At 38.5% G+C, this 12,739-nt stretch overlaps 1 protein-coding gene across 1 annotated transcript in view; it reads left to right on the forward strand.

Moving 5' to 3' along the window:
• Nucleotides 1-12,739, forward strand: part of cntn3b (contactin 3b) — a 91,444-nt gene that overhangs the window by 13,336 nt on the left and 65,369 nt on the right. The window contains exons 2-3 of the mRNA XM_033966278.2: nucleotides 4,448-4,573; nucleotides 10,723-10,858. Of these exons, the coding sequence (XP_033822169.1) occupies nucleotides 4,498-4,573; nucleotides 10,723-10,858 (212 nt within the window). The 5' untranslated portion in view covers nucleotides 4,448-4,497. The remainder of the gene's footprint in view (nucleotides 1-4,447; nucleotides 4,574-10,722; nucleotides 10,859-12,739) is intronic.

The following is a 12,739-nucleotide window of genomic DNA, read 5'->3' on the forward strand; positions in this document are numbered from 1 at the left end:
TGTTTGAGCTTGGCAATACATTAGAGATGCATCAGAAAAGCACTGAATCACAACATGACAATTTCATACAAATAACATATTGTGAGGAATCAAAGTGTGATAAATATGTTCTTCAAATCGCCCAAGTCCAGAAAAAAAGTAACTACACCTAAGCTTCTAAAACAGTGAGACTGGAGTAAGGTTACTACAATTATCGACTGTTGAGTCTTAGCCAAGAACCTGCAGCCCAGCATGAAAGCCCTTTTATTAAATTGTCAGACCTTCAGAAGAGGATTTGTTATGCTACTCCATGTGAAGCCTACAACTTTTAAATGTGTTTTGTGTACAAAGAAGGTGTGGAATTGAGTTGTCACTTTGATGTCCAAAAAAGCTCCATCTTCACAACCCACCTTCACCGCACTAAGATTACGGAATGCATGCAATGTCTCCCTTTTGTAATATTTTAAACCATGTAATTAAATGTGATGGGTTTCTCACAGTGAGTCTCAAAACTCCAAAACTTCTCTGATAACTCTTTAATGGCTATTGGCAATGGAAAAACCCAATGGTGACATCAGCTAATTGTGTTTGTACATATTCTTCTTCCAAGTCCAGCCAAGTTTTAGCTTAAATAAATAAAATAAACATGGAGAATGATCCAACAAATGCATATGTATTTGTTATTGTTAAGTAGTAGTAGTGTGTCGTGCACTAAGGCTAGGCAATTAACGTCATTTGAATCGAGATTGAGATTCAGTCAGTCGTTAATCGTAAAAGTTTTATGCAGCTTTCCAATCAATAAGTCCACAGTCAGTCCTCTGTCTGTAAGAGCATGGGGTTTGGAGCAGATGATTTTGGCTATTATTTCTGATCAATTTCTCATAAAGTCTATCTTGATTATCACGTCTATCTTGATTGACAACATTAAAAGCCATTTATATTTCTGAAAAAGAATAAATCAAACTGAAATCGACATTTATAAACATGAGGAAAAGTGATTTGGTTTGAAAATAAGGTCACCCAGCTTTAAATCTTGTAGCCATTATTAGTTATTTCCATCGACATAAAGCTGTTTTTAAAGTTAACGCCCATTTGACCCATCGTTTAATGCTTCTGGGGCAGCCTGTCCGGAGTCATGGGTGCAGCGCGTCTCCAGATCTTGAGCTTGGCTTGATCAGGACGACTTTAGCTGAAGGATTTGGTGCATGTTTTGAGTTGATGGGGGACATTGAAACGTGCAAACTCTGCACAGAAAGGCTCGACAAGGAGTAAAACCTGGAATTTTCTTGCCATGAAGTGAGAGTATTTGCCATTCAGCCACTGCGCCAACAGGACACATAGAGAAATAAATATTTGAACTAGTATTGATGCTAAAAAGTCACATTCACAGGACAGAAATGAACGTTTTCTGAATAGCTTAGAATGATCTTGAGCTGTATCAGAAATTATAAGACCACATAGACTAGTATTGCCCACTGACGACGATGGAACATCCTTGGACAACTGAGGGATTTTTCATATTATTTAATGTTGAAACTCACATTCTTTTGTCTAAATGAAGAGTGTTTTTTCATTATCATCATGGTATCGGAATGGATATTGAGTAACGAGTCTATTCCTCAGTATCGAAATCAAGTTTGCAACACTAATAAGAATCATAAATACATGAAATATTCCGCAGTTGTGGGTGCACTCTATACCGCTATTAATCCCGGTTGGGCTGGGACGCACTGATATAGTTTTACAGTGTTAATCTGTAATGACAGGAGTGTCAGTGCTGCCTTACACAATAACGCAATTCAGATTCTTTCTAGCGTCCTTATGCCACTTTCTCCCACACAGTGAAAGCCTCCTGTGGTGGTATTTAGCTCTGTTTTAAGAATGCCAAAGATAGCCCTGGGTTAATCCGCACAACAGGGTGGAACTGTGGGATGGAGGGGTTTGGTTGGAGTCTTAATCCTGAGCACTGTATCACTTTCTCTCACTGTGATTTAGGTCAGGGCCTGTCCACTGCCACAGTAATTATAGTTCTCCTCGCTGTCTCCACATAAGAAAACTTTTAATGGCCTTTAAAGGGTTCTGTCAAAGGTTAGCGCTGTGTGTTCCAAGTATTTGCTCTTACATGTACCTTTTTAACGATTCTACATTTAGATTCAGGTCATGTATTTGCGATGATGCACGTCCCACCAGGGCAATTAGCATGAGCAGTAAAAACGCACATACGGATGACCAAACATACGACACAGTGACGCAATTCGGAAAAAAGTGGAGCTCTCACGCACCCGATGAAGGGCATTACATCTACACAGGCAGGATTTATACTTAAAAGACGGATGAGAGTCGGAATAAAAGATACAAAATACCTATTTGTGTTTGAATAGGGAATAAAATAGCTAGAGCCTTAAGGCAGTGAATAAAACTCACTTAAAATATGACTATGACTGTGAGCGAAAGAGGTTTTTGTTTTTAATATTCTAATGTGCAGTTAAGTCTTGATATATTTTGTGGGTTTTAAAGTGTAATAAACTCGTGCTAAACTAGGGAAGAACATCGAACAGAGAAATGGGCGACAGTAGCTCAGTTCGTTGAGCTTTATAGTGATGAATCCCGCTCGTGACGTAAGCAGCATTGGTTGAGCGGTCAGATCCATTGACAAACTGGTTGGAGGTGCAATTCCAGCTCCCACGGATGAATGCTGTCGTTGCGCAGGACACTTAACCCACTTCGCCCCCAGTTTCTGCGTACACTGGTGTATGAACGTGTGAATGGGTGAGTGGTTCCTTGAAGTAAAGTGCTATATAAGAATTTGACCATTTACCATTTACTAAACCCAGTATGTCAAATGACATATGTTTCACCTCCAGACACAGACAAAGGTGATGATGATGAGATGGAGAGTCTGAAGTATCTAATGGTTCTGCTGCTGCACAGGTGGATAGAGTGAATTGGGATTGCAGCAGATATTAAACAGAAGACGACTGAGGACTGAGGGTGTTACAAATGAATGAGTCGACACATAAATATATTAGATTTTGGCTTGATGAAAACTTATCCTTTAAAAAACATATCTTATAATTATTTAACAGTTTAAAATCTAAATTATCATTTTATTACAGAAATATATAATGTATCCCAATGAGTTACAGAAAAGCCTTCCTGTCCGTATTGGATTATGGGGATGTGGTACTTTGGAAACCATTGGATCCAAAATTTCACTTAGCCCTTCATTTTATTACAGGTGATGGATTTGTAGCTCATCACTGTTTCTCTATGAAAAAGTGGGTTGTCCATCACTGTCTGTTAGAAGAGAACAGCACTGTATGAAGTTTATCTATAAGGGATTACTTCAAAAACTGCCAGAATACCTCACCTGCTTGCTAATCATTGATACCGGAACATTTAAGGCTAAGGCTAAGGATGAGCCGCACCAGAGTTAGTGTGAGTTTGTGTTGTATTTTAAACAGGGCACCCATGAAAAAGAGACCCCAAGTGCTCTCATTGGGTCCCCCTGTATAAAAAAAGATAAATAAAATAAAAATAAATGAGTTGAGGAGACTGCTTGAGTTGTAGACAGCAAAAGGCAAGTGTGAAAAAATAAGAAAAATAGTTGTGATCATTGCACATAATTGTATAATAAGTACAATATCATTTGCAGTAGACAAAATCGCAGCTGTGTATTCAAGAATTAGCTGATATGGCTTCAGTTTTACTTATTCAACAAAGAGCTTGCATCATAAGTAGTCCAGTCTAGTTCTGTTGTAGGTAGTACCCGTGATGACGTAGTCCAAGATAACAAGGTCTGAGCTGGCGGTGTGGAGCTGGCACTGCACACAATCCAATTTATCTATCATATACTTTACCTTATCAGATCAGAAGCAGTGACTTGGATGCCGCAACTTCCAAATTTCAGAAACCAACAGGAACCAGTCTAATTAGCATGCTACGTCTCAAGTATTTGAATAATTATATGTGCAAAATCAGTGCCTAAACGTCATACCGACATCTCGCTCCACTAAAAAACACAACAAATTCGATGTACATGTTTTTGGCTAAGCTGCTGCGTTTCACCACTAGCCTACACAACATAAAAGCCCATACTGTAGAATCTATACGTAGTAGTATTGTCCACGCTTGTACGCTTGGAGCTCCACCGCTGAGTTCTTTAGTTTGCTCGTGGGCTGCTTATTTGAGCTTGTTAGTTCGCTAGACAAACAGGCACACTGGTTTAACAGCTGTTTCTTCTCCTGTTCCACCTGAAAATATCACTGCTGCTTGAATCGTATCCCCAGGTTTTCCGCACGTCTGTTCCGTTCGCTTCTCTGCTCCCACTCCACTCTCACTTCATTTACAGTACCTCCAAAATAATAGCATCTAATTATGCACGCCTGGCATCCTAATCATGTTTTCTGTTGTCAAATTCTTGTCGCATTTGGATCAAAATGTCATATTTTAATTACTTTCCGTTTAGATTGAATTCGAGGGAGAGACTTCCATTCGCACGCAGTTGGAGGAGAGTCCATGAGCCCTTGGCAACTAAAGATGATGTTACCATGGAAACAAATTGTTCTGCTATCAATCACCGGATGCCTTGCAGGTAAGAAATCTGATTCCAGTGTAGTCTTCAGTGTTAACACAATTTCTCCTAATACTATGGTGAATGCTAATATGGATCTCGACATGCATGAATTGGCTAATGCTGTTATGCATATACGAAGTAGGTGGCTTGGATGTGAAACCTCTGGGCTAAAACGTAAACTTTTTAGCATCGGCAGGAAGCACAACTGCACAATATGGATTTTATTATCACCTTTGCCTTTATGTAATTAGATAACTGTTCTCTTAAGGGAGAAACGTATAAGCCCTGAGTTTAAAATAAGCTCTTAATTTATTCGCAAAACCAACAGAACGATATTCCAAAGTCAGATTGTTGAACGCTGAGAGTCGGTAGCTGAGTGATTTTTAAAATGCCCTTGTGCACTCGCTGAGGATTGCACAGCCTATACAAGCCGCATAATTAAGAGGAGACATATGCGGAATGATGCTTTAATGATACGCTGTGATACGGTACTGTTATCTCGCAGAATGGAAGACGTTTTTATTTTTATAGGAAGCTTTCAGTGCAATATTAAACATGGGTTCTAATGTCAGGTAAGAGAAAACATTGTTTGGTTTTAATATGAGTTGAGAGCTATGTAAATACTGTTATTATTCCACAACACATACAACTGTTTACTGTTTATCGTGTTGGAAAAGCCATTAGCCAGTGGAAAAGCCTATTTATTTTCAGTTTGGTGATATTATATTTTGATTTGAATATATTTTCTAATGATTTTAACATAAAAAATGGATTTGTATCTGTAAAACTCACTCAACACAATCAGACAAAGTAACTGTGTTCGGCTACGACCTCCAGAAGATATTTTTAGTGATACGAGATTGCCTTTTATTGTGCGCAAATGAAATAGTTTATAATCCTTCATGGTTTGCTAATTATATCAATTCAGCTGTGATCAAATAAGAAAGAAAGCGTTCAGTTCTTTGACACTACAGTCTCATCTACAGCGGTTTTGTAATGGCGAGGTGATTGCCGTTCTGCTCCTGCTGCTATCTCTTACTCTAGGTTAGAGGTTAAAAATAGCATTTCATTCACACTAAGCCCTCTATGAAATCCAGAGTCCAAGGCGCCTTATGACCAAATCACAGCAGCAGTGAATAACCTCATCCGTGTTGACCACAAAGGTTGAGCTGATTGTCTCTGTCCTTCCGAGAGCTCTGTCCTCTTACATATTCAGTCATCGCTGTCGGGGACGGTCGCTAGTCCCATCCCATCCCAGTTTATATCCCGTTCTGATCCTTATCTGAGTGCAAGCGTGCAGTCCTATCTCATATTTTAGCACAATTTTCCTGCCGACTTACCTCGCTTGCCCTTGTTGTGACTTGGGTTTTGGACAATAAACAATAATATCATTTTGTCGTGATAAAAAACGTAGACAATAATCGTTCATGGGACATTTCATATAAACGTGATCATCATTATACTACCAGAATGTGCAGAAAAAAAGCTACTTATCCACAGGGAAGTCAAAGGGGACAAAGGGGTCTGTTCTTTTGGGCGCCAAGGTCATATTGGCCCAGAATTAGACCCTCTTCCTCTTAATTTGTCTTAGAGGGGGGCCCATGTGAGGCTTCATGCCCCTAGCCCCCAAATTTCCGCCAACGCCCCTGCTCATTATTATAGATTGTAGTTTTATTCACTGATAACAAAGTACAATACTGTCCCAGCTGTTTAAACATGGAACTTATTCATAATTAAATGATAAAAAATATAATTATTCATATCCAGAACATTTTAAAACTCTCAGCGACTTTAATAATTATTGTGATATAATCGTTAATCGCAATTATTTAACCGTGACACCAAATTACAATGTGGTCCCATGCCATCCCGTGTGATTGCTTTGGGACGGGACCAGGAAAGAACAAACTATTGTTAAGCCCACTTCAAATGACATTGCAAATCCCTTTATTGTTATTCAAAGTGACTCGTGAGTAATCGACATCTCTGTTCTCAGTGGAGCGTCGGCCAAGCGGGTTCACCTTCCACACGGACGAGCAGAGTGTTGGAGGGTGGATGTTTTTTTTCCAATCATACACACTGTTATGATTGTGCGGAGTAAAATACTTGAAAATAACTACAGCCAGGGGTGGATGAAGTACTCCATTTTGTTACTTAAGTACAAGTACAGATACAGAGGTTAAAAGAAAACACCACATGAAAAAACGTATTTAAAAAGTACCTGTTTAAAAATGTACTTTGAGTAAAAATAAAAGTATTTCACACTAGTGTTGTTCATTTGTTAAAGTGTTAAATGTAGAGATATTGATTACAAAATGAGACATGAGACATTTTGGTCACAGTAACAATATGGGTAACACTTTGTAATAACTACAGCCTATTTAGCCTTAATAAAGCATGAACAAGCACTTAATTAATAATGATTCAGGCTTAATAACTGCTTAATTACAACCTTAATTTTTCTTATAAAGTTTGTGCATTCAGCCAAAGCTTGAACTCTAAAACTTTAGTCAGGATTTTACCACGAACATGGTAAAAAAACAACCCCTCAAATCATATGAAAAGTACTTTTTACTTTCAGTTCAGTTTAAAAATGTAGTGGAGTTGAAAGTACATATACTGCTCTCAAATGTAGTGAATTAAAAGTAAAAAGTATCCACTGAAAAATGCACTTAAGTAAAGTACAGATACCTAAAAATTCGACTTAGTACAGTACTTTTCTACGTGTACTTCATTATCTTCCATCACTAGTAGACGGTTTGCTACAGAATCATGTAGTCCAAGTCTTAAAGTATTTTTTTACTGGTTCATAAATATGTGTTACCTGTAGTTCTTTATGGATCCACTTTCACAGAGTCACAGAGTTGAATTCGTTCTTGCATTTGTTTATTTTGTTCATGACATTTCAGAGCCAAAGGAGATAAATGTTCTCAAAAGCCGGGATATTAACAATTTAGAGAGGCACTTGGTGAGCCGATGTTTGGATGCCACTATCTGATGCAAGAAAATATACCTTGCTTTGTCAAATGTCAGAGGTTGGAGCAAAAACTCAGTACAAGTAGCGCCTGCCAGAATGAATTGCGAGGACCGTGACATGAAGGGCCAAAGCCTTGTGGTTTCCTGAGGTGACTCCTGAATAACTGAAGCACTCAAACTGACTCAAGCACATAGTTTATAAATCCTCTGTCATCAGAGGATTTTTTGAGCGAAGAAGGTCAAGTATTAAAATACCTGAAAGCCTGCCTAACTTAGGTGCAACAATGGGTCAACTGTCTGAAATTGTTTTACTCCGCACTCCACACTTTTGATAGTAGTGCTAACGGTCTTTCAACTTAGTTTTTGCAAATGCAGCCGTCATATTTTTAAAGAAAATCAAGATTCATTCCAATTAAGATTTCAAAGCGCAAGTGATAAAAGCACCAAACAAAAAAACCCTAATTTTCTTTTTTATTTTTTGTATTTTAGCCTTTCTTTTTAGCATCAAAACACCTCTGGCTTAGCTCTACAACATATGCACCATATCCACCTGAAAAAGGAACATAATTTTAGGTTAAGCACACTTGTAAACTTGTTCTATTTTTAACTGCCCTCCTGACATATAATTATTGTTAGAGCCACATGCTAGCCACATGCTGCTCGCGTGTTAGCTGTAGGGTTTTACTATAACGAGACCTTTTTTTTCCATCTGTTCCTGCCTTCGTTTAGTCCCAGATTGTGTTCTACTTCTGCCCTGTTAAGAGGTTGGCAGATGAGCGTATCTTTACTCTCCATATGTACGCTGTCACAAAACACTTCTGGAAAAGAAACACAGGACTGAACATCGTTTTGTGCTTGGATTCGTACATCAACTTTTTCATTTATCCAGTTTAAAAGAAGTAAAAATGACTAGTGTGCAATAATAGTTTCCTGACCAGCCACATTTTGCAGTACTTTACAAAGAAAAAACGTGTCCTATCTCCCTAAAAACGTGTCCGATCTCTCTGATTTCTGATGGTTTTATTGGCAATGGGATTAACCAAACACAGAAATGCATGGTTTGTTTTGTCAAATACAATCGTGGCAGCAGGATTACATGTTATATATTTCCTTTTGCTGTGAATATAATACCTTCTAAGTGCTGCAAAATGGTTGTTGTTCTTGTAGGCTAGTCGTCGCACAAATCTCTAAGACTAATTAAGGTCCTTGGCTGTCTGAGGTCAATCAATACTCGAGATGCATGTGTAAAATTATCTCAGCCCATTTGCAAAAGAATAAAGGAATATTATATACTCAGCCTTTTCATTTTTCCGCATTGTTGCACCGGACCAGTTCGTATAAATCTTGCACGGTGCGATGGTATATCATGATGATAAATTGATGGGTCAAACATTACGCTTGCTGCTTCCGAGGCTGGAATAACCGTGCTTAAGTGCCACCGCAGCCAGTGTTGTGTTTCTCTGAATGTTTCAAGTGTCTCCTGAAAATGCAGCCGTGTACAGAAAAGTGCTTGCAAATAAATGAGCGCCTAATGCCGTACAAAGTGGGATTTACTCAAGTGCAATAACAGCAAATAAAACAGCATTTGTAGAGTACCACTGTCCTTTCTGTCCCATCAACACATGTCTCGCTATACCTTTACAAGCTAGGCCTATCACAGTTAAGTTTTCGTATGCAGTATATTGCTAAATTGGCGAAAATATTGCATTCAACAATAATATTTAAGAGCACTTGATGTTGTTAATACTGTAAAGCAGTAATGTCAGTAAACCCTTTTGTTAACTCACTATATTATAATTTACTGCAATAAATTAATAGGAAAATAAAACAAATTCAAACTGGTAGCACTTTAAAATATGGTTCAGGACTTACTAAGTACTTACGGTGGTAGGTAGTAGATACTTGACTGGTAATTACGGTGGTACTTACAGTGGTAGTTACTGGGTTAGCTACTGTGGTACTTGTACTGGTACTTTGGCTGGTACTTACACTGATACTTACTGACATATACTGTATAATTAATAGTGGTACTTTGTGGTATTTACAATGGTACTTATAGTGGTACAAGAAGTGATACTTGCACTAAATAAGAAAATATATAATATCCAATAATCCAATAATAACAAAAACAAATAAATTATACGTTTTAAATGAACGTGACAGTGACACATACTGATAACTATCAATACTTTAACTGGTACTTGATTGAGCATTTCATGGTACTTACTGGTAATTCTACTGGTAATTACTGTGGTATTTTAAAGCGAGACTTATGGTACTGACACTAGTAATTACTGGTACTATCTATAGTACTTAATGCAGTTTGTACTGGTAATTACTGTCATAGTTAACAGTGAGACCGGACTGTATTTTAAAGCGAGACATTGCCGTAGTTGCACTGGTAATTACTAGTATTTCCCATAGCACTAACTGTTGTTTCTACAGGTAATTACTATAGTAGTTAACAGTGAGACCGGACTGTATTTTAAAGCCAGACATTGTGGTAGTTGTACTGGTAATTACTAATACTTTCTGTAGTGCTAACTGTTGCTTCTACTGGTAAATATTATAGTAGTTAATACCAATTCCAGACTGTATTTTAAAGCGAGACAATATGATACTGACACTAGTACTACCTAAAGTACTTACTGCAGTTTGTACTGGTAATTACAGTAATAGTTAATAGTGAGACTGGACTGTATTTTAAAACAAGACATTAACAAATTAACAAAAAAACAAGCGTATAGAATAAGATGAGCATGTATTTAAAATAAAGTTGTTTGTCTATTATTTATAACCAATACAGTGTTTATTGTAAAAGCCCTACTAGCTTTAGCCATGCATGCTATTCCATTTTTCCATGTAGCCTACTGTTTCACTGCACAACATCTTTCTGGACAAAGCAGCATAGAGTGAGAACAAAATAGATGTGTGCGTCCGTGTATATGCGCATGTGTGTATGTGTTTGTGGGGATGAAACAGTAGCAGGCTCAGAAGACAGCCTTTATATACTTGTGAAAAACTAATATCAACTGAGTGCCAGAAAGTTGCCACTGTTGAGTAAGATAAAGTACTAGTCCACGCGCTGCTGGGGCTGTTGTTGCATTGCTCTAGTATTTTCTCCTTTAGGTCAAAGAGACACATTTGTCTGCCTTGTTCTACTGTATACTTTTCTTCCTCTTCTGTTCCAGCCTGCACAGAGGATGTCATCTTTCAGGGGCCAAGATGGACGACCGAGCCAAGTGACCTCATTTTACCAATCAACTCGCCCAACCGCCAGGCCACAGTCACATGTCAGGCAGAAGGCAGTCCTCCTCCACACTACAGGTAAACCGCCGCATCAAAGTATACTTACTCTTTTCACGCTTCAAAGACCTGTCCGTGATGGTTCTTCATCTACCTCGCCGTAACTCCTTGTGAATCCCCATTGTTGTCACTGTGGAAATCAAAGCGTTTTCCAATAGAGCTGACGGCCATTGATTTGCCGAAGTTTTCTGGACATAAGTGAGCGATTAGGCGCTTTCCAGCAAAAGGCTCGGCTTCAAAGTGCTTAATTGAGCATCCATTCCTAATTGAAAAAGCTTATCTGAGTTTGCCATTAGATATGAGGTATGGAGTCGGCAGGCCAAAAGCCGCCGCCGCCGCCGCTGTGCCTGATGAAAATGACAATTCACTCCGATGTGAGCGGGGTTAGCTTTATTAATGATAAGATTTAAGCCAGTGTGCAGCTAAAGCCGGTGATTTATAATATGCTGCAAGGATTAAGAAATCATTAGGAGCGAGGGGAAGATTGGAGTGGCTCATTTGCACTGCAGATCCTTTGATATCTTCTTGTTATTCCCTGAGTGGGGCAAGTCTGAAAATGGCAGCGTGCTCGGTAGATTGTGTTTCGGAGCTGGGTCAGCACCGTGGTTAGGAGATATAAGCGAGCAGAGCAGAGGCGAGCGGCTGTAACCTTGAGCGTTAAGAAAATGTATAGAAAGGTGTCGACTCAAAATGGTTAGATCTGTTTGATATAGTGAGAGGGCTGTTCTGAAAAAAGAAAATCTAACTGTGATTATTACGACTGTGATTACATTTGTGATACAGTGGTCCCTTGTTTATCGCGGGGGTTATGTTCCAAAAATAACCCGCAATAGGCGAAATCCGCAAAGTTTACAATTATTCTATATGTTTTTGGCTGTAAAACCCCTCACCACACACTTTATACACTTTTTTCACACAGGCATTAACATTTTGTCACATTTCTCTCTTGTGTAAACTCTCTCAAAGTTCAAACCTTCGTACATTTTAATAAATAAGCGCAGTATTATAGAACGAAACCAAACACTATACTCCACTGTAAATAAAAATGACAGCTTTTAGAAATACTGTAATAAATTTAACGAGGTTGGACACATAAGAAATGATTAACAGTGACTCACGCGTATTTCACAGTTCCTCTGACCGCGCCTCTTCGTCCTGGCGCCGCTTCGCTGTAGTGTCTCTTAATGTTCTTTCCTGCAGTCACAGTTACTCAAAGCTAAAGCAGACTCCATCTTTACTATGGTCTTGTTGCGAGTAGTTAAAACCCTTTTTGCATTTTGGTTAAACCTTATAGCTGCTGTCGTTCGTATGTTATTTTCCTCCTTTTTTATGTAACAAACTGAAAATTCATTTATTCCGTAATGGCGTCCTACAGCCACTTAACTTCCACCTTCCCTCAGCGGGTCCAGAAGTCCAACTTTTTCTGCGATGGTTAACGTCTTTCTTGGTCTTTTGGGCTCGGGCGTAGGCGCCTTTGACGCTGCAGAACGTTTCATCGACATCGTGGGTTTTGTTGGAGAGAAAACTTGCAAACATACAGCACTTTAGAGTCACAGTGCGATCCAACATTTGTGTAAATTTTGCTGAATTGAGACCGCAAAAGATGAACCACAATGTAACTGTATATGTTTAAAAAGTAAGATTCTGAGTGGACATTAGAGTGGACATTGTAAACCACACTATTTTGCATGCATGGAAAGAAGGAAAAAGGCAAAAAAAAAAAAAAAGCTTCGATTTGGACTTTTTGCTTTTGCATTCAATTCAACGTGAACATCAACACTTGACAGAAGACTGAAAATACTGAAGTTCTAAACCACAAGGATAGCAGTTTTTTTTCTTTTTTCCATTCCTTTTTGCCCAATAAAAGACAGGATAATTTGTTGTTGGCAGAAGACATTTCAA

This window comes from Periophthalmus magnuspinnatus, chromosome 5 (assembly GCF_009829125.3).
Source record: "Periophthalmus magnuspinnatus isolate fPerMag1 chromosome 5, fPerMag1.2.pri, whole genome shotgun sequence".
Taxonomy (NCBI): domain Eukaryota; kingdom Metazoa; phylum Chordata; class Actinopteri; order Gobiiformes; family Gobiidae; genus Periophthalmus; species Periophthalmus magnuspinnatus.